The following is a 21737-nucleotide window of genomic DNA, read 5'->3' on the forward strand; positions in this document are numbered from 1 at the left end:
GGGGGCCGCCATCTTGTTTGTTTACCCAGTGAGTAGGCTCAAGCGGCCAATCAGCCGCGGCTCTCTGAGACCCCCAACAACCAATTCGTGCCCACGCGCACTCGGACGTGAGTATTGATGCATTAAAACACCCACGTATTGTCGTAAAACGGGAAACTAAACGTCAACGTGTACGTGACAGTTGTAGTTGTTTATGGGGAATTTTTGTGGTTCGTCGCCGGCTGTTGTGTGACGCGCCTAAACCGAAAGCCGATCACCCTGGGCCGGCTTCACTGAGCAGCTGAGCACCGCTAAGCTCCCATTAACTCCAGGAAATGTGTCCCCCGGGTAAAAGCGTCCTGCTCTTCTTCTGTCTTCTGCTGGTTCACTCGGTCCAAGGTACGTCACCTGTGCCTAATATTTTGCTCGTGGACTTATCAATACGATAACCAAAATATTAGGAACAGTCCTCACCGTTTTATTGCGTTTTTAGCCGTACGATAAAAATACAATGAAAAAAAATAATATAATGAGTAAAATATTGTAAAATCTAGCACATGTAGATAATGAGATACATTCATAATAGAGTGAATAATATGTTATGTCGCCAAAAATAAATACAAAAATAAGAAAAAGACTAAAAGAAAAAATACAACACAAATAATCAAATAAAAAATGTAGAATAAAATATTGTCATACAGTACAAAATGATGTCAATAAAAATGAATGCATGATGCATTCAAATTTTAAATACGGTAAGTAGAAAAATCAAATCAAATGTGAAAACAATGTAAAACAAATCTAAGTTTATCGTCATATACACTAAAAAAAAAATACATGCATAAAATATGTATTCTAACTTCTTGAATAGGACTGTATAAAACAGTATGAAATAAAATGTAAAAATATATAGAAATAAAATGAATACGTAACGTAAAAAACTAATTTAAAACTTAAAAATTAGGCAAATTTAAATACATATTTTAGCAAACTAACTGCATAAAAACAGCAGTACAAAAATACATATTTAAAAAATACTGAAAGAACAAAACCAATGAATAAAACTAAATTGAAAATATGACTACAAACTGTGAAATTAGAATATGTTATACAGTACTTGTAAATACAAAATAAATTAGAAAACAAAAAATAAATGATTGTCCTATTCATCAATAAACTAATACCTAAATGAATAAGTAGTAAGACATTATGGTACTTTAAAAGTGAAATAAATCAATAAATAATCAGAATAAAACAAATAAGTGTAATAAACTAGTAAACAATCACTAATAGAAAATAACATATACGCGATACTAGTCAAACTCTTCATAGTCATGTTGGATGGGTTGTTTCATTCATCATTCATCATGGAGGATCTGAGGCGAGGGCGGACGAGTGCGCCGACGTGAGCAACACCACGTGGCAGCAGTACCGCCAGCACAGGCAGCAGCGAGCGCAGCCGCGGGTTCGCTACCTGCTGATGACTCGAGAGCGACCGGGCTGCGCGCGCACCTTCCGCCAGGTGCGGGGCAGCGCCTTCAACGTCACGCGGCCCACCAAGGTCATCGTGCACGGATACAGGTCAGACGTCGGGATTTGGTTAAATTGTCTGATATTTACAAAAACATGTTAGGTAAACTCAACGAGTTGGTTTTGGTGTGTCGCCGGAACATGTTTGTGTTGCTTAAAGAGTGACGTGTCTTTGATGTTGTTCGCGCAGGGCCCTGGGCAGCAAGCCCTCGTGGGTTTTGGAACTGGCCGCGGCGCTGCTCGCGGTGGAGGACGCCAACGTGCTGATGGCGGACTGGGTGCACGGCGCCTCTTTCGCATACAATCTGGTGGTGGACAACTACAAGGAGGTGGCCCTGCAGATCTCCGTCCTCATCAACCGGCTGCAGGTCGCTCACAAACAACACAACTCCAAATTGTGATTTATGACCCTCTTCTCATCGCATTGCAATTTTTGTCTCTAGATTTATGACTTTTTTCTTGTAACGTTTGTTTTTTTTTCCACATCATTTCTTACTTTCACCTTGTCACAGATGATTTTTCTGACATCTCAAATTTTTATCTTGTAATTTATGACGTGTTTATAACTGTTGTCTCTTAATTTATGACTGTAACATTGCAACCTTTGTCTTTTAAATTATGGCTTTCTTCTTGTAACATTGCTACATTTCTACAAGTACCTTTGACTTTCTTAGAAAATTTATGACCCTGTTCTCTCAACATTTCTCCTAATTCATCATTTTCCTCTTCTAACATCAAAACTTTCCAAAATTACAGTAGTTTGTGATTTATGACCCTCTTCTCATAGCATTGCAGTTTTAGCCTCTGGATTTATGACATTTTTATTGTGACGTTTGTTTTTTTCACATCATTTCTTACTTTCACCTTGTCACAGACGTGCACTTTGTGACATCGCAAATCTTTATCTCATAATTTCTGACCTTTTTTTTTTTTTTTTTCAACCTTTGTCTGTTAATTTATGACTTTCTTCTTGTATAGTTGCTACATTTCTACAAGTAGTTTTGTCTTTCTTCTTATACCAGTATGACGGTCTTAGAAAATTTATGACCCTGTTCTCTCAACATTACATTCCTGTTCTCCTAATTCATGATTTTCCTCTTCTAACGTCAAAACTTTACATCACATATTTTACGTTCTCCTTACATTACAAATTGTTTTGCTTTCTTTGTGTGACATTACAACTTTTTTCACTAGTTATTTTCTTCTTGTAACATGACAAATTTGGTCTCATTATTTATGACTTTCTTCTTGTAACATAATATTTTTTTAACTAATTTGCTCCCAAAAACGTATATATATGTTTTTTCATGTTTTTTTTTTTGTTTTTTTTTTTTTTTTTTTATGCTAGGGCATATAGAAGGCTTTGATGCAGCCCCTCAAAGGCAGAGAACTGGTGAAAAACATGGTAGTAATTAAAAAACGACCAGCAGGTGGCAGCAGAGTATATGAGATCAACAAGGGGCATGTTGAAAAAAAAAAAAGCTCAATTACTCACAATTCTAAATGCGAATTGCTGCAAAACAGAAACGGATAGAAATATCCTTTTTTTTCCTGATGAAAGAAGAGACTCTAATCTTTATTTTGGCAGGTTCCATGTTTTGATAGCAATAGAACACAATATTATGTGGGCCTTGCAAAATCAGCCAAAATCCAGTAAAACAGCCGGGAACAAAAGGGAATTGCTCCAGTCAAAATGGCTGGGAGGGAATGAGTTTTATGACTTTCTTGTAACAGTCTGATTTGTCTTTGTTGTAACATTTCACCATTCAATTTCACTTTTCACTTCACTTCTTCTTTCTTCTTGTAACCTTGCATAATTTATGACTTTCTTAAACAGAAAGAAGGATGCAAGCTGGAGTCGTTCCACTTCATCGGCGTCAGCTTGGGGGCACACGTGGCCGGATTTGTGGGGACGCTCTTCGAGGGAAAGATCGGAAGAATCACGGGTAAAATTTAACAAGAATGTGTTTGATTACAAGTGCGATCCGGTTTTCTTACTGTTGTTGTTCTCCAGGTTTGGACCCGGCTGGTCCCATGTTTAAAGGCGCAGACACCTTCGACCGTTTGGACCCGTCCGACGCGCGCTTCGTGGACGCCATCCACACCGACTCAGACTGTAAGACCATAGCCGTATTAAATACATCATTTGGAAGCTTTCATTTTCTCCCATTGTCAGTGAGGTTTACAAAATAATGTGCTTTAGATGTGGAAACTAAAACACATGTAGGACCAAACATTAAAAAAAGCGGGATGTTTTAATGAAGCCTTAAAAAGTTTTTGTGTTGTGTTGAAGACACTTAAATTGCCTTTGATCTTTACAAAAAGAAAAAAAAAGATGTCCGTTATTGAGAAACCTTGAAATTTTCTCTTTTCAAAATCCTGCATGTATTGCATGTGCATGTCTTGCAGACTTTGGCATCTCCATCCCGGTCGGCCACGTGGACTTTTTCCTGAACGGTGGAAATGACCAGACGGGATGCGCACGATCCCGCTTTGCCTCTGGTGAGTTCCACGTTACGCTAAACAAGGAAAATACTCTGTGAAAAATTGTAATTGTAAACGTGGTCCAGCCTCTTATGTCTCTGAATGTTGAATGAAGACTTTTTTTTCTTTTTTTTTTAATCAAATCTGGTGAAAGGTACCAAAAATGGATCTGAGCCATACTACTTTCTTTCACCTTTTTAAAGACTACTTTTGGCACTCCTTTTAAAATTTAGCACCCTTATGAATTGAACTATTTTTGGGGGGGCACTGTAAACTTTAACACTTTTGGGCCCCATCAATCATACCACTTTTAGTACCCTACTTAACCAAACCGTTTTGGGGGGTACTCTATTGTGCAATTCTATTTCTTAGCATCATTTTGACCCATACTATTTTTTAGGACCATTATAAACCAAACTATGCCTTTTTTTGGGGGGGGCACCATTTTATCCCATACCATCCTTACAAAACTACTTTTCATACTAATTTTTGTCAACATTTTGAACGAGACTGTACTGATTTTCAGCACGCTACCAATTTTCGTGTGAATTTGTCAGTTTTGGGCTTCTTTCCAGTGTACGGCTACGTGATTTGCGACCACATGAGGGCGCTGCACGTGTACATGAGCTCTCTGAATGCGTCTTGCCGGCTGAGCGGCATCCCCTGTGACAGCTACCAAAATTTCCTGCAGGGACGATGCCTCCACTGCGACGCCTTCCGGGGAACATGTCCTGCCATCGGTCAGTGATTCGCATCAAATTGAACGTTAAAAATATTCATTAAAGTTTAAACAACAACAGCAAATGACAACACAGAAAGCTGATTTCAAATTTCATTTGATAATATCATTAAAAAAACAAAAACTACAAAACAAAACTTGCATTCACTTGAAAAAAAGTCCTGTTTTTCTGACTTGTTTTTTTTGGGGGGGGGGGGGTGAGTTTTTTTTGTGTGTGTGTAATTTTTTTTAAGTTTTCTGTTTTTCTGAATTTTTTTCTGTTTTGCTGCATTTTTTTCTGTCATAAAAACAATCCAAAAACAGGCAAAACTATTCAGAAAAACAGGAGGAAAAATTACCCAGGAAAAAAAAACTGAAACAAACATATTCAGAAAAATGGGGGGGGGGGGGTTATTCCAAAAAAAAAGGAAAACAAAGACAAAGAGTCTGCAACAAGTCACTTAGTTAGTTTGTTTTTGGGGGGGGGGTTTGCCGTTTTTCTGAATTTTTTTTTATTTTTTATAAAAATACAGAAACAAACATATTCAGAAAAAAATTGGGGGGGGGACATTCCAAAAAAAAAGAAAAAAATTCTGAGTCTGCAACAAGTCACTTAGTTAGTTATTAGTTTTTTGTTGTTTTTTTGCCGTTTTTCTGAAATTTTTTTTTTCAGAAACAAAATTTTCAGCAAAACAGAAAAACATATTCAGAAAAAAATACACAAAAAACAAAGCTCCCTGAAAAAATAGTCAAAAAAAACACTTTTTTTGTTTTAAGTGAATGCAATACGCGTCTGTAAAAAACAACTCAACTAAAATTAAACTAAATGTATAATATAAATATGTAATAAAACAATAGAATACAGTAAGTACAATTAGAAAATGTACATCGAATTAAAGCATGTCTTTCAGTCTTTTTTTTTTTTTTTTTTTTTTTTTTATGTCAGTATTTAGCACCCATTTAATCATGTGTGCATGCGTATGTATGTGTATGCATGCGTCTTTCAGGTTTGTCCGAAAAGTGCGGCATCACTTCATCTCCCCTCCCCACGGAGCAGAAGTTGTTCCTCCTCACCACGTCTGGGCCGCCTTTCTGCGGTGAGTATCCGTCAACTTTATGCGCTAAAAGTACATTGCCACTGTAAGTGCTCCCACCATTCCTGATGAGCGTCCTCATGCGGATACAAAAGTAAAGCCGACGCGTGAAGGCTCTCCTAATTGCGGCACAAACATCAAAGACAAAGCCAGAGGGGAAATGTCATTAGTCAGCAGAAGCGAGCTAATGAGCTCCTTTGCTGTGTGTGAGTGACCCTGCGCACGCAAAGGCAAAATCAATCGCGTGCTTGCGCTTGCTTACAGGAACAATTCAAAGTCAAACAAAGTGAAGCGGACCCCCCCCCCCCCAAAAAAAAAGAAAAAAAAAAGAGAGAATTCATTTAACGCTCGCTACTGCCATTTTTTGAGACTCTTTTCTAACCCTGACATTTTTGCCATCCTATACTGGACCGATGTTGAAGATCATCTCTCATGTGCGTGCTACAGCTCATCACATCCTGCTTGTCGTGGAATCGTCCGCTCTCACTAAAAGCGCCGAAGTGGAAGTGACGCTGACCACCGGAGACCAGGAGACACGACGACGACTCCGGCTGTGGGTACCACCACTTTCTTGGCATCTTTCCACACACTAAAGGAGCCCTATCAGCTTCATTTAGTTCGATAAAATAGTTGATTTCTTAACGCGTACAAGACCAACTGATCCTTATATTGTGTGGTTGTGCCAGGATTTCCACTTATTCCAAACCTTGAACTAGAACTAGGCTGGACCACTAAATAGCATAACCTGCTCAAGTATCTGTCCACGACATGTCTTCTTATCCTAACAGTCATCACCTTCTCCACTGTTCATTTGTAATGGTGACGTCCTTGAGTGAGGTCATAACTGTATGCATTGACGTATCTGTGTTTGTGTGTTTTTAGTCAAACAGACACAACAGTGTACAGGATGATGTTGGCTCACCAGGTGCCGTTGTGTGAGATCCACTCCATCACCCTGACAAACACGGGCGCTCGCTTCTACCGCCAGAACGACATCCATCTCAAGTCCATCTGTCTTTCCCAAGTCGCCTCGCCCACGTACGTCGAGACTGAAACCTGCACCTCTTTATCTTTAAAGTTTTACATTAGGGTGGCTGCAATGTGCATGCCAGACCACTAGATGGAGATGTTTTCCAAATGTTAGATGTTCATGCTCAAAAACATCTCCTGTAGCTAAAAGTCACAAAATAATAGAATTAAAAATTCATTTGGCGGGTAGACGTGTTCCTATAGGCAGATTTTAAAAGCAAATGACGGAGAGAATACTTGTTGCTAGGAAGGAGTGGGAAGCGAACCCACGCCGCCTGCACTGAAGGCAAGCGACGGTACCACCTTGGTTGCTCTGCAGAATTTACCATTTTTGAGGGGAAGACACTCGTTGCTAGGCAGAATTGACAAATATATGGGGAAGAGATGTTTTTCCGGGCAAAATTAAATTGTAAAATACATTAATTTTAAAATGTTCTACGGCGACACTGCCTGGCAGAATTCACAATCATTGTGAGGAAGAATTCCTCATCATTTGAACAGACTTGTTGCTTGGCAAAAATTAAGGAAAAATATTTTTCTTTGTTTTTAGGCGCGAGGAGCCACTGTGCGTTAACAACATCAACATTCGGCGAGGATCTCCGTGGTCACATGACTTTGTGCAGGTGTGCAGCTACTTCTGATGCCCCCTTCAGGGACCAAAACTGTGAGAGCGACAAGCAAAACGGAGATTGTGGAGTAGGCAAACATTAGCATGTCTATTTTCTTTTTTGTCGTTCCTAGTCTTGAATCCTCAAATGAATGAAAGATGATCTGTCGATTTTATGCGAGAGGAGACTGAGGGCACTGCAGCCAAGTGGAGACAGTGGAATGGGCCAAGTTAGCATGTGTGTTTATTGTTGTCATTTTACACACATTTACATCAAATAGGCTATAAAAAAAAAATAGCAGCTTAGTGTAGCCTGTACATGAAGCATTCCAGGAAGTAGACAGTCCTAAAGCAACTTTTTCACTTCACACTGACCAAAAGCTTTATGGTGAAATGTTGGCCCCATGTGTAATAAATCAACTGTAATTGGGCAATTTCACATTATATTGGTGTACCTACTATGTTCAATAATATTAGTAACCAAAAAACTTGCCAATGGCCAACTATGCTAAGCTAACACATTAGGTTTTATTTACAGAGGAAGCACTCAATTTCTTTTGCTTTTTTGAACAAAATAATACTAAATGAGCACAACACAAGTGATCTGTGAACAACAAAAACAAAACCTGTGGTCCGAATAGTGAAAGTCTTAAAATAGGTCAAAAGAAGAAAATGGCATGGTCAGAGTTTAGGAGTGTCGGTGGGAGCTAGCGGCGCTCGGCTCCTCTGGAAGCGAGCTGCTCCTCCGGTCATGTCGCCCCCTGTGGAGACAAATAGGAATTACACACATTTGGACACCACGCACTTGGGAAATCTTTCAATCCACAAAACTCAAAGAAGATAAAATGGCGTCCATGTTACTGGTTGGAAAAGGTAATAAGCACACCCCATTCATCAATTAGCTTGTTTATGGATTAATGAGCTAAGTATTGTAGGGTTATTTTGTCATGTACGTGTATGTTAATGGGTCCTTTGTTGATGCTAACAAAAAGGCTTTTATTTTTCAGGATTTTTTTTTCGGAAAAAGATGTAATTTAACAACTAATTCTTATATTTAAAAAAAAAAAAATTATTTTATTTTTTAAAAGGAAAAACAGTGCATTTTTCATGACAGAGAGTTATTTTCCTCCAAAAGTCATTCAGTATTAGTCAATTTATTTCCAATAAAAATACAATTTCTCTCAAAGGTCTCTGTCGTATTTTTTTTCCCAACAAAATAATGAATATTTGTCCAGAGATATTTGTTTTCTTAGTAGGAAAAGTTGTGTATTTAAAACAGAAAAAAAAAATCTGTTAAAGGTCTCAAATTTCCTGTGGGGGAAGTTGTATTTTTCAGTTTTGTTTAAGATTTAAAAAAAAGTAATTAAAAAAAAAAAAAAAAAAGTCAGTTTTCAAAGATATTCTGTAAGTTGTCTTTTTCCTAAAGGGAAAACATTTTATTTTAAGTTGAAAAAAAAAATAATAACTGCCAGAAAGAGTCACATTTTTCTGAGAAAAGGTGTTTTTAAGACAAGAAAAGTTATATGATCCAAGGAAAAAGTTGAATATAACCCTGCAACAATGTTCAGAAAACTAGTTTCTGTTTTTTTAAAGACGTATTTACAAAAACAGAAAAAAAAAAAGTTGTCATTTTCCTAACAAAAAGTCTTGTCAATTAATATATTGTTGTTAGTGTCAAAGGTGACATCCATGCACACAAAGTTCCCATCTTCCGCGCCGCCCTCTGCCCAGGTGCAGTACTTACATGTATCTTAAGCGGGTGAGCCAGTGTGTTAGCTCCGGACCCCCTCGCGCCCCCTCTACCTCAAATAATCCCTCTCACTGCCATAGTCGGTTAAGGAGCCCGCCATGTCGGCAAAGTCCTCCAGGACCAGGCTGGTGGAGTCCTCACCAGAGGGCAGCTCCGGGTCGGACGGCCACGGCCGCCCGACGGGGGTCTCGGCCCGGTGTCCCCGGTCGGGGTCGGACTCCCGGTGCGGGGCCCGGTCGGGGGGCTCTCCCTCGCTGCTTTGCGACGAGGGGGCCAGGACGTGGTAGAGGCTGGGCAGGCGGATGTCCAGCAGGACGCCGCTCTTGATGTACAGCTTGTTGTTGAGGTTGTACAGCTTCTCGGCGATGTCGTAGCCGAGCATGACGGCGAACAGGCGGCACACGTAGCGCTCCCTCGACATGAGGGAGAACAGGCGGCGGCGGCGCCACGACACATAGCGACAGTCCTCCTCCGCCGTCAAAGTAACCTGAAAAGCAAACAAACGCCTTTAGAGAATGCAAAGTTCTACTAAATGCTGCAATGTGGCATGTCCCTGTTTCTGTCTCTGGCAGTCAGGGGGGTAGCCAGAAAATGGTGCTACCTGGAACTTTCCATCCTCGTTGGGCCTCAGGGACTCCCACTCGGGCGAGTCGAGGAACTGGTGTCGGTGGATGTAGTGCAGGAACTGGCCCTCCAGGGATACGTTGATCCTGACGTCAAGAGGGACAAGGTTAAAAAGTGGAAAGCAAGATTAGAGAGCTGGAGGTCACCTATTCAGTCGGGGGTGACTTTTCCGAATATTTGCATAATGGTCTCCACAGGGGACGAAGAAATACTGTACAGCGCAGTGAATATTTGCTGCGTCAAGCTCCGTTTGTTCGTTTGCCAGAGACGATGGATAAAGTCATCAGGACACTCCGCAGTCGGGGGGAGGATAGGAGGCTTTAAAATAATCCACCGACTAAAACTGGATCGCATTAAAGATTCCCTTTTCTCCTTCGCGCTTGAATGTTGCGGCATCTGATCTACTGAAACTCTTCTCGGTCACTTTTACCTAAGGCAACCTCAGCACAAGGGGCGAGTGGGGGGAAAAAAGGTTGTCGCAAAAAATTGCCAAAGATTATTAAGTCCCATTACAGTAAATCGGAATTTCCTGTCTTATTCATAAACATAACTTCCCAGGTAGGTTAACTACTACTCACACATACAACATGGTCTCCCCGGCAGGGAAGCGAACCCATGCCACCTACATTGAAAGCAAGCGACGGTAACCACTCCGCCAGAGCCCAGGGTGGCCATTTTGCGACTTGCTGTCGCTTGAAAATGACATCACAGTGCCGAAGGGCTCATGCTGCATTCAAGGAAGGTGGAAACTCGGAAAAGTCCAACTTCCCACCATCCTCGAATGCAGCATCACCTCACATGACCAAACCCAGAAAACAGGTGAGCCGTGATTGGTTGTTCTTGAGCCCTTAAGCACTGTGTTGTCATTTTTAGTCGACGGCAAGTGGCAAAATGGCCGCCCACTGAGATGGATAAAAACAAACGTAATATTAATCAGAATGCTGTGTTTAGACTAGTGGGGGTGCATAGTAATTTTAGAATATAATATCTGTAAAGAAAACTTTTGACTTGACTTTTTAAACAGGCCCACATTTCACATTGAAATTGGATCATTATTTCAGTATTCATACTTTTTGTGACATTTTTGTTTGGTGGTAATCTGTGATATTTTTTCATGTGAAAAAGCACTGTTGTGGTTAACTACTTTTTTTGATTCCATATGAAACACCGGTGAATGAGAGTACTTGCTTTATTTTGTCAATTGGGAGGTGGCCGTTGTTCCTGACCTCCCCAGCTTGCAGCAAATGGGGCCGAACAGGAACCAGGAAGAGAATCAAAATATCCCCGAGGTGGGCATGAGGGTTGCTTCAAACATCTGTTTGGGAAACCTTCCAAGTACACGCTGCTGACGCTGTAACAGCAGATTAGCGCTTTTTGGAATGAGCTGACCCCCGTTGTTGCGGATGCACTTTGTTTCCTAACGTACAAGAGAGTAAATGAGGACTCATGCTGACTCGTGTGACATGCTTGGACAAGTTGGTGCTTTCCAAAGCAACAACACTGGTGTTTTTCCTCCTCCTATTATTAATTTCTGCATTATTTCCGAGACAATTTGCTTAGCAGTGAATCATGATCCAAAAACACCTTGTCAAACACTGTTTAGAGATCTCTTGCGTAGTTTATCAAGAGTAAGACGTCAAAATTAAATAGACAGTACTTGTATACCTTAAGACTTCAGAAGGTCTTAAATCCAGGAGGGCCCATGGCCCTGAACTGGACCAGAAGAATAGAAAACCGATGGTTTATGACCACCTTAGTTCATAAATCAACCCATCCATCTCCGGTACCGGTACTGCTTATCCTGTTCAGGGTAACAGCTGGCGTCTATCCCACAGAGTGAAAGATGGACCGGTCACGTCATCACACTGGGACCGATGAGATAACATCATTTCTGAGTGCGCTGAAAAAAATACTGAGAAATTAGTCGACACTGTGGTAAGTTGTTAGCAGTACCATCTTACATGCTAAGAGCTACAGCACTAGTCATAAGCTATATCGGTTGTGCGGCGCCAAAAATAACAGCCTTCATCTTACAAATGTTCATCATAGAGTTGCCTACATTGTGCAGTGACGGACAACAGATTTTAGACATCAGGAAAACCAGTCGAAATTAGTGGACTGTTGTTGGAACAGACCCAGTTTCTAATATCCACAATTATACAACCTGTCGGCAGCTACCATTCATTCCTTGTTTCTCTCTTCTCCACTGCACTGCTAATAACACCAAATCAGAATAGGAATCGGGATTGAAATGGTTCAAGATTCACTGGGGATCAACGTTTACACCAAGTTCAATCCAGGTTACTGGTTTCGGCGGGAAGATTATAGTTGTATTAGCTAAGGATTTAGCGTGGCATCACAGTGTTTTATTCTCACAACTGCGATCAAAGTAATTCATTTTCAACATTTTTTTTTTTTTTAAGACAGGTGCCCTTGCTGACCCAACCCTTTAGTTGTCTAGGTTTCGGAAGGACTAGTAGCCTACTGGGGAGATCTGGCGGATGGATGTAGGGGCCTTGGCTGGGAAGCAAACCTGCTCTTGGTACATGAAAGTAGGCAACATGTTACACTACACTACCGTTCACAACTTTGTTTACTTCCTCTGTCTATGACATTTAGTAATTTTTGGGAACAGAACCCGCTAGACTACACTTCAGAAGTTCAGACGATCTCCAGTGGCTCAGGTAACTTTAAAACACCCTGACCAGGAACACGCACTATTTCATGACCCATCATTGTCATTTAGGTTGACATTCTGTGGTTTTTATTCCAGACGCCATTCCTGAGATAACCCTCCGAGTCTCCGACTTATTCAGGTGTGGGACTGTGACTGGGGATCTCAAGTGGCCCCAGTATGTGTCAAGGCCCTGACCGGGAACTTCATGCTAGTAATGGGGAGCTCCAGTTGTTGGGTGTCAGGGAACTGGCCAGAAACCAAACCTTTATGGGCTACAAGCATAACTCCATCCAGAATGGGGATCACCATTAGGTTCCAAGATCCTGACTGGGAACTAAAGCTGTTCTGGGTCCCTGGAAGTCAGCAGAACATACCACAACTACCACCAATGTGAGCCTACTTCATAGACTAAACGGTACAGGAAAAAACACTTGACAGTTGACACCCACCTGCCAGACAGCAGAAACGAGAGCTTCTCGATGGGCGTCTTGCCCTCCACTGCATACGTCTCGCCCGCCTTCATTTCCAGTACCTTGTTGTCAAAGGCGCCCGCAATCTCCTTGAAGACCTGGATGGGCACCCCCAACGGGAGGTAGACGTCCTGGTAGAGGGCAGCTAACTCCTCGCTGGGCAGGCCCTCCCGGCGCAGGCGGTACAGCAGGTGGCAGATCTGGACCAGGCAGGTCAGAAGCAGCAAGAGGTTCCAGGTGACCACGTCAGGGCCGCATATCGTCATCCAACCCCACAGGGTCAGGCAGAGGAAGGAAGGTGCCAGTAGGCCGAAGATGAAGAGGCACCCATAGGCCCCGCTGCCACCCATGTAGCCCAGGAACAGGATAGTGTTGCCCAGGTGGTAAAGGGCACCCTCGGTGTTGTTGCTCCAGCCATCGCAGACCGGAGCAGCAAACAGGTTCTCTAAGAGGCTGATGTTCTGCCCAGTCATGTCAGGAAAGTTTGGGAAAGTCAACAATCCAAGTTTGTTCCCTTGGGAAGTTCTTCAGGCTCTATTACAGTTCTAACACAAAGTCCTGCTATCATTATGGGTCTCCTTTTCCATCTCTGGTGATGACTTTTTTTTCAGCTCAACCGCCAGCCAGCACTGTGGAGACAACAGCTGGAGGAGGGCGGATAACCCAGGAGGAGGAGGAGTAGTGGGAGTGGAGGGGGGTCGTCGATACGGAGTCCCCACAAGGATCACCATGTTTGGAATTGAAACCCAAGGAGGACACGAGTGGCCGACAGAAAGCAGGCCCGCTACTTAACATAACAGCCTGAGAGGGGCAGGCAGGAAGTGGGAAGGACTTTGTCGCACTGTGAACTCTCCAGAGGTTCTGACGGGCCCAAAAAGTTTGTGTTGTTCATGTGTCCGTTCTGTCTTTTGACAGGGCCAACCGAGTGGTTTAGGACGCGTCAAAACAAGATGGGCGATACTCGGCAGGTCGGATTTCGGGTAAAAATATCCTGCCTGCTGCCTGACATACTTAACTGTCCATCTCAATTGACAAAAGGCAAGAGCACTGAGTGAGGAGTGCAGAACTCCGCCAAGGTCTGTCAAATCATGAAGTCATCCATTGTTGAAATGGATTTAGAAAAAAAAAAAGATGCAAAGCACAACAATCTGATGTTAGTGTTAAAATATAATTTAACCTGCCTGCTACGTTTACACCTGTTGAATTTGACTTTTATTTTGAAATAGTTTTCCAACTAACTAGAAATTCAAATTTTGAAAGTGCAATTATTTTTAAAATTAGACATTTTTAAGCCATCACGGTTTTTAGTGGAAAATGCTTATGGGTGGTTTATGCCTGCTTATAGATACATATTTTTTTAAATCTTTCATGCAATTATAATGGCCGTCAATTTTGTGTGTATTTCCGTGATTATGTGCCGGTCCGTTCCATATTCCCCATGAATACCAGGGGTCCATTGTGTTACAAAATAATTGAAATTTTTAAAATCCATTTAACCTCTTCTTTGTTGTTTGCAAAATGTTGGGCTAAGATTTTTCATTTTGTTTTAAATATCTTTAATTAATGGAAGAATAGCCACCATAAAATAATAAATAAATAAACATGGTAATGCCACCCTAGTCACTAAATATGGTATAATAAATGTTAGTTTTTTTTAAACTCATGAGGAACATAAAATTAAGCAGTACATTGAATTAATTCCTCCTTTGCATCTTTATTAGTACTCGGGTTGCCTCTGTAAAGGACAAAATGGTGATAGGCCCACTACAGAGAAGTATGCAGATATGTCAAGTATTGACCTGAAGTTATTTTTAAAAGCCTGAGTGCATACCAGGGACAGCAGCCATTCAGGGAAGGGGGAAGAAATGGGCACCGAGGTTAGGAAGACGCCATACCATAAATAAATCATCTTCCATTCTTAAAAAAAAAAAAAAAAAAATGGAGCTTAGAGATGATTGCATAGAACTTTTATTCAAATTCCAACTGCAGTGATCATCACACATACAAAAATAAATAAAAGGAGACGTTTTGTTCCAAAACTTCCTGGGTTGTCGCCATCCATTTTGCTGAGGGAGGAACAGACGAAAAGGTTAAAAGCGTGAAAAAAAGATGTGTACACGTGTGTGTCATGATAAGCCGGCAGCGGGAACGTTAGTATAGTCACGTTTAACAAGCTAAATTTAGCATTTCACGCGGCCACTTGACTCTGAACATATCGCTGAGACCATTTCGTGTTCGAAATATCCACGCTGTACACTGAGCACCTCCTATGTCAACTAAATTACTATTTCAACTTCAAAATTTGTGTTACAAAACAAAAAACAGGTTTTTATTATGTCATGTTTTTCTAAAATATCCCGATCCCCTTTAGTCTGAAACTCTGAATCCCTTATATTAACTGCTTTCATTGGGATTTCTCTATTAGGTCATGTGATGTGGCTTGCGTCACGCCTGAAGATTGATTGCTCTGGTCTGAACGGCACCTTGGACTGTTTGCTCTGGTCTGATTTGAACCAACCATCATTTTGTCTGGTATGAATGACACAGTAAATCGGTTGCTCCAGTCTGAATCATACATTTAGGGCATCACCACTTGTCTGAATTACTCAAATCACCTCCTCTAATTTGAATAGTTCTTTTAGGTCATTCAATCTGGTTTTAGTCACACCCAAGATCGATTGTTCTGGTCTGAACCATACAGAGCATTTACTCTGGTCTGGATCACTTGCTCTCATTGGAATTGCTCTCTGAGGTCATTTTAGCCGGTTTGAATCCATCCTGGGATTGATTACTCTGGTCTGAATCATATTTTAAATCATAAGGTCACATTGGAATTGCCCTTGAATGCCATTTGGTTCAGTTTAAATCATACCCCGGATCATTTACACTTGTATGAATCAAGACATTTAGAGCATTTACGCATCAGTTGCTTTCATCAAAATTGCCATTTTGAAGCCCTTTATTCTTCAAGTTCGGAAAAAGCTGTCTAAGATCGCTTTCTCTAAATTGGATGACCCTTGTGTGTCATTTTGTGTGATTTGCATCAATTGCTCTGATTTCAACAGAGATACACAAACTGAGACAAGTAGTATTCACAAGACTTTACGTACCACACACATACACCGAATAAAACTGTTAAATCTTGAATCCCAGCTGCCTCATGCAGTCTTTGTGGGCCTCAATGAGTTCCGTGCAGTTCTCTTCACCCTTTTCAATGATGCTGAGGACAAGATAAATACAATTAAATTGATATTTTAACATTTAGTACTTTAATAATTCTAATAGTTACCACGCGTCTCGGACTTTCTTGGTTTCAGGACAAGCGCAACATGGCTTGAGTGGCTTCTTCTGCTCACCACCCTCGGTGATGGCGGGCTCCACTGCGGCGGCAGACACAGTCGACATCTTCAACCTGCAACGGGGCATCAAAGTAATTCTCTTGTGATTGCTTACTCTGGTCTGGATTTTTGGGTTTCATCCAAATCACCCTTCTAATGCCATTTGGTCTACAACATTGATTGCTCTGGTCTGACTCCTTCAATTACATCAATTTCTCTAGTTGGAATCATAAATGTGACATTTACTTGGATCGACTCTACACCTTGAATCGTTTGCTCTGGTCTTACTCACTCTTGAAATACTTATTGGAATCCCTTTGATCTGGTTAAAATCACACTTGGGATCAATTGCTTCGGTCTGAATTGCAACGAGGATAACCCTTTTCAGTCACTTTTTCTGTCTTGAGTTACACAAGGGGGATTGATTTCTCTGGTCTGAATAACCCCTTTATGCTTATTTAGTCCGGAGTCATCTTTTGTTGTAGTTTAGTCTGATTTGAAATGCATTCTGGATCGGTTGCTCTGGTCCAAATGGTAATTTGGTCCATTTACTCTGGTCTGAATCACTTAAGGCAAACAATCTTGTCACAGAATGTTTTCTCGTTACACATGAGAGTCAATTTTCTCATTTATTTTTTATCTGGCGTTTCATCTATTCAGATGTGAAATTTTCTTACTCAAAGTGAAAGCAAATGTGAAATTTGGCAGCACATGAGTGAGTCACTTAAGCAGCCGACACTCGCTTCCTCATTTTATACACTTTGACTAGACAGTCATCATTGGTGAAAACAAATGTTACTCGCTTTACAATAATAAACTTAATGCATTGGAAATAATACTGAAACCGTTGCAACTCATACATAATTGATAACTGAGTGTACACATACATACACAGTTTACTGGTTAAATATTGGTCTAACTACAATGTCACGGAAGAACATTTGTGATTGATTTTGAGGTACAGTAGGAATACTGTATGATCAACAGGCACATTCACTGGACGAAAATGGAGGTGTGTCCGCGCATCAGGGACGCCTGTCAAAATGATCCCTTAAAATTGATTATCATGTTAAATGCGCCACATAAAACAAAACAGAATGACCAAGACGTTGTGCTGCGTTACCTTTTAAGCGTGTAAGCGTATAAAACTTCTTTTACCCTACATTACATAATGCACGTGAGGTGCTAACGCTTCAGCTAGCCCAGAAAATGTCGTGACGTCACGTGCTGAAACTGCTCAAAAAGCGCTCCGGTTTTGGGCCAACGCTCATAAACGACGTCGTAAAAGCGAAATGTGGACGAAAATAAGCGACCGACACACGTAAGACTCACTTTTGGGTCTCTGATGCAACTTGGCAGTGCACAGTATGGAGGATTGTACTTCCTACTGTCACCTTCACAGAGTAGAGCAAGAAGGAGCCGGCGTGTGGTCACGTGACCATATCAGCCCGCAGCAAAGGTTTCTGGGAAATGTAGTTTTATGTTATTATTTATCATTAGGACTACATGACAAAAGAGCTGAAATACAATACAGTACATTCCAACTATTTAGTTATGTTTAAATTAAATAATATACAGTGATTGATTATAAAATACATTAAAGAAAAATACTGAGCAAAATACACTAAAATAAATCTCTCCAACTAATTACAACAAATAAAGCAAGCATAAATTTAATCTATTAAGTAATACAATCAAATAAATATAATTAATAAATTAATAACATAAAATATAAACTTACAAAGAAGGGGAAAACAGCGCAATTTTCGGGGAATGAGAAGAAGACACGTGTGAAAAGCAGACCTTATATAACCCAACCACGTTTAAAATTAAAATAACTCCCTGTGAAGCTGACAATGTAAGATGTATGACTCTGTGCTTTAGCTGATTGCGTCTATTTGTATCTGTGCCTAAAAAAAATTGTTTGCTGCAGCTGGACGAAAAATATAGAACAAGGGGCAGACTCGGGAGCATTGAAATATGAAAAATGCATGTGCGTGTGTGTGTGTGTGCGCGTGCGTGCCTGTGTGCGTACGTGCGTGCGCGCGTGTCCACGTTGTGCGTCAGCAGAAGAAAATCCAGGCGTAAGCAGGCAGAACTTAAGCCCTGAATCATTTTCCCCAGCAGCTGTACCCTGTTTAAAAAAAAAACCGAGTAAGCAAAGTATATTATTCGCAAATATTCACCTTTTTTTTTTTTTTGCAACACTCTACTGCAGACATTGCAAAGTCCTCATGTTGCCTTCCATGTTTTTTCAAAGGCTTTTACACAATCAGCAGCTGCTCTTGTGTCTCTCCAAGCCTGCTGATTAGCGTTTACAGCCAACAAATTGCCTCCCGTGATGATAAAGCTTCACGAAATGAAGCCAAGCTTGGACTGAATCGGAAATTGCAAAAACAAACATACAAACACATTTCCACCAATGTGGCTATATAAGTCTGAAACGGTAACTCATGGAAATTTGACACGACATAAGGAGAATCTCTCAGTATCGCTTGCTCTGGTCTGAAGAACTCATAGGAATAAGCTTTTTTGGCCTGGTTTGAAGCATACCTTGGCTCCATATTGCTCTGGTCTGACTCACTGCCTTTATATTTTTTTCAATAATCCATTTATGTCATTCAGTTTAGTTTGAAGTACACATAGTATGGATTTATCTGGTCTGATGCTCTCCTTTTATCTATTGCTTGCATTGGAATTATCCTTAAAATGTATGTGGGCTGGTATGAATCACACCGTGGATCGTTTGCTCTGGTCTCAATTACACCTGGGGTCAGTTACTCAGGTGTGAATTGATCGTTTTCACTGGAATCACGCTTCAGTATCCTTTTGCGTGGTTTGAAGTACACCTTGAATCTTTTGCTCTGGTCTGTATGGCTCCTCAAATCACAATCTCTCATTGTAATCCACTTTGATTATGCTTTGAATCACGTCTATGATTGTTTGCTCTGGTCTGAATCACACTTTAATGTCTTTTGTTCTGGTTTGGATCACACCTTCAATCGATTATTCTAGTCTGAATCACTTATCAAATCACTTGATCTGATTGGAATCCACTTTTATAGGTCAGGTTTGAAGCCCACCAGGGCCCAACTGCTCTGGTCTGAATCATTTGGCCTCGTTGGATTCGTACATTAATGTCATTTGAAACTCTTTAGTTTTCTCAAGCTGCAGTTAAAAGCACTGATGTAGCATTAAAAAATCTAGCAAAATGACTTTAGTCAACACATTAGCATTATTTTTTATGACTGACGTGACCTCACAGTTAATCCTCATCCTCCACAGCTGCATTAAATCCATCCCAAGCAAAAGCAAACATTATGAAATACCTCAGTGAGTGTGTGCGCGCGCGCGTGTCGTATCGTGTTGTTAATAAAGTGCAAAGAATCCACACAGAGCTTCTGCAGAGTGCTCAGGTAACAAAGACAGTGTTTCATTACATCCAAGATAGAATACATGCAAGTGTAATGTCCTAGACTGAACTCAACTCACTGCTCCACATACAGTATAAGGGTCACGCACACAACTGTATAGTACACGACACGTTCACACTCACAACCACACACAAAAATACAGTCAAAATAAAAGTACAGTATGTCATCAATTCAGCATCCAACAAATATCAATCTATAACATTCATCATCCATCCGTGATCTATTCGTCTATCAGCACACAACATGCACACCGGACACTAAAAGTGGACTTTAGCCTCTTGGCATGATTCATGGAGGACGACAGTCACATCGTGAATAGTTGATGAGTGCAGAGAGAAAGAGAAGACGAGAACAGAGGAAAGGTGCAGAGAAAGAGAGAGAGAGATGAAAAAGAGGGAGGGATGAGACAGGCCGAGAGGGAGAGATAAGGGCGGGTATCATCCACGCTCGCCTCTCCTCCACACGGCTTCATTAAGGTTGAGCTCTTCAATGGAAAAGTAGCTTGGACGGAGCAAGAAATACAACAGGAATGACATAAAAAGAACAAGAAGACTTTTTAAAAAACATTTTTTTTAATTTTTTTTTTAGAAAAACACTTTTAGAAAAGTTCCAAAATGACCAAGAAGTTGGACAGAGAGAACTAGAACAAGAAGAAGAAAAACATCAAGAAAAAGAGGAATAAGACGAAATAAACAAACCCGGAGTAAGAACTACACGAATAACTACAAGACTAAGTAAAAGAAAGGCAAAGGTACAAGTAGAAAATGAAGTACAGCAAGAGGAAGAGGAACTGGAAGAATAACTAGAAGATGAACTTGAAATGAAGGGAATAAGAAGAAGAAACTAGAATACTGTAATTAAAACAAAATTGATAATAAAAATACTACGAGAAGAAATAAAATAACTAGAAGACAAATAACTCAAACATGAAGAACTAACTAACAGAAATACAACAAGAAGAACAACAAGAACCAGAGCCAGAATAAATAAATAGAAGAACGAGAAGAAGAGGAATCAAAATAACTGGGAAAAACTTGAAGATTAACCAGAACTACATAGCACAAGCCTCGAAGAAACATTAGAGGAAGTTGAGCCGGGATGGTCCGATGAGGCGAGCCCGTCATGCCACTGCGGCCATGCAGAGACTAAGGGCTGCGGGGACGGCGGGAGGATGCGAGCGGGCCGCCTGCGGGTGGCGGGCAATGCTGTTGCCTCAGCAGAACCGGCAATCTCTCTACATGTACGGAAGCGAGGTGGCTGTGGAGAAGGAATGCATACGGCAGCTGCAGAGCGGAGTCTTCGTTATACATCCGTTCAGCCTCATGAGGTATACACAGACACACAAACCTGCTGAATCTTTGACAAACTTTTTTGTTTTTACTGTAATGACTTTGCCTGAATGAAATATTTGCAAATGAACTGCGACATTCGTTGACTTGAATACAAGTTGATTTTTTTCAGTGGTGTAGCCTGTCTGTATGAATTTTAACGTCCAGCATACATACATCTAGCAAGAGGGTACAATTGTACATCCATCAATCTATTATCTGGCCATTAATATAACTACGTACATTTAATGATGCATTCGACATATGTACATCCAACATACATATTGTACATCTAATTTTACATCCAACCATCTACAGTACCTGTCATCCATCCACTCATCAGCCAACCTACATACAGACATCCAACATACATGCTGTGCATCCATCCATCCATCCATCCATCCATCCATCCATCCATCCATCCATCCATCCATCCATCCATCCACTTTTCGTACATTTATCATCTATCATCAAGCAACTGTAAAAAAAAAAAAAAAAAAAAAAAAAAAAAAAAAAAAAAAAAAAAAACGACTGTTACGAGTGTTGAGGTCATTTTTCTGCCACTAGATGGCATAATTGCATTTGTAAGACGTTGGTGATAGCCAACTCAGTGCATTTTTCTTTTCATAAGAGCTATCTAATCTTTATCCTGAAGTAACTTGTGAAATTCTGCAC

General features: G+C 40.7%; 4 protein-coding genes across 9 annotated transcripts in view; 2 read left to right on the top strand and 2 right to left on the bottom strand.

Annotated features, from left to right (window-relative positions):
- Positions 1–12: 12 nt before the first annotated feature.
- Positions 13–8627, top strand: pla1a (phospholipase A1 member A). 4 transcript variants are annotated; one of them, XM_077537344.1, is made up of 12 exons: positions 13–107; positions 182–378; positions 1353–1560; positions 1700–1877; positions 3347–3455; positions 3524–3625; positions 3919–4011; positions 4551–4733; positions 5719–5808; positions 6253–6358; positions 6688–6843; positions 7385–8627. In XM_077537344.1, exons 2-12 carry the CDS (start codon positions 315–317, stop codon positions 7473–7475), a joined length of 1380 nt encoding a protein of 459 aa, XP_077393470.1. In that variant the 5' UTR covers positions 13–107; positions 182–314; the 3' UTR covers positions 7476–8627. The 4 variants fall into 4 exon arrangements, with proteins under 4 accessions (XP_077393470.1, XP_077393471.1, XP_077393472.1 ...); XM_077537345.1 differs by lacking the exon at positions 13–107 and having other exon boundaries at positions 114–378; positions 7385–7498; positions 7576–8627; XM_077537346.1 differs by lacking the exon at positions 13–107 and having other exon boundaries at positions 114–378; positions 7385–7457; positions 7576–8627.
- On the bottom strand, positions 7669–13761 carry popdc2 (popeye domain cAMP effector 2). 2 transcript variants are annotated; one of them, XR_013287358.1, is made up of 4 exons: positions 12942–13761; positions 9793–9901; positions 9186–9678; positions 7669–8202 (listed from the first exon to the last, which is right to left on the bottom strand). XR_013287358.1 is itself a non-coding variant. In XM_077537349.1 (4 exons), the coding sequence occupies exons 1-4, from the start codon at positions 13433–13435 to the stop codon at positions 8123–8125; spliced, it is 1029 nt and encodes a 342-aa protein (XP_077393475.1). In that variant the 5' UTR covers positions 13436–13761; the 3' UTR covers positions 7669–8122. The 2 variants fall into 2 exon arrangements, 1 of the variants encoding a protein (XP_077393475.1); XM_077537349.1 differs by having other exon boundaries at positions 9333–9678.
- A 1153-nt stretch (positions 13762–14914) lies between these two features.
- On the bottom strand, positions 14915–17763 carry cox17 (cytochrome c oxidase copper chaperone COX17). The gene is made up of 4 exons (XM_077537350.1): positions 17633–17763; positions 16252–16374; positions 16073–16182; positions 14915–15028 (listed from the first exon to the last, which is right to left on the bottom strand). Exons 2-3 carry the CDS (start codon positions 16365–16367, stop codon positions 16098–16100), a joined length of 201 nt encoding a protein of 66 aa, XP_077393476.1. The 5' UTR covers positions 16368–16374; positions 17633–17763; the 3' UTR covers positions 14915–15028; positions 16073–16097.
- Positions 17764–20336: 2573 nt separating this feature from the next.
- hcn5 (hyperpolarization activated cyclic nucleotide-gated potassium channel 5) overlaps positions 20337–21737 on the top strand; it is a 9920-nt gene continuing 8519 nt past the window's right edge. For both annotated transcript variants that reach the window (XM_077537733.1, XM_077537734.1), the window contains exon 1: positions 20337–21061. In XM_077537733.1, coding sequence (XP_077393859.1) covers positions 20841–21061 — 221 coding nt within the window. In that variant the 5' untranslated portion in view covers positions 20337–20840. The remainder of the gene's footprint in view (positions 21062–21737) is intronic.

The sequence above is a fragment of the Festucalex cinctus genome, chromosome 11 (assembly GCF_051991245.1).
Source record: "Festucalex cinctus isolate MCC-2025b chromosome 11, RoL_Fcin_1.0, whole genome shotgun sequence".
Taxonomy (NCBI): domain Eukaryota; kingdom Metazoa; phylum Chordata; class Actinopteri; order Syngnathiformes; family Syngnathidae; genus Festucalex; species Festucalex cinctus.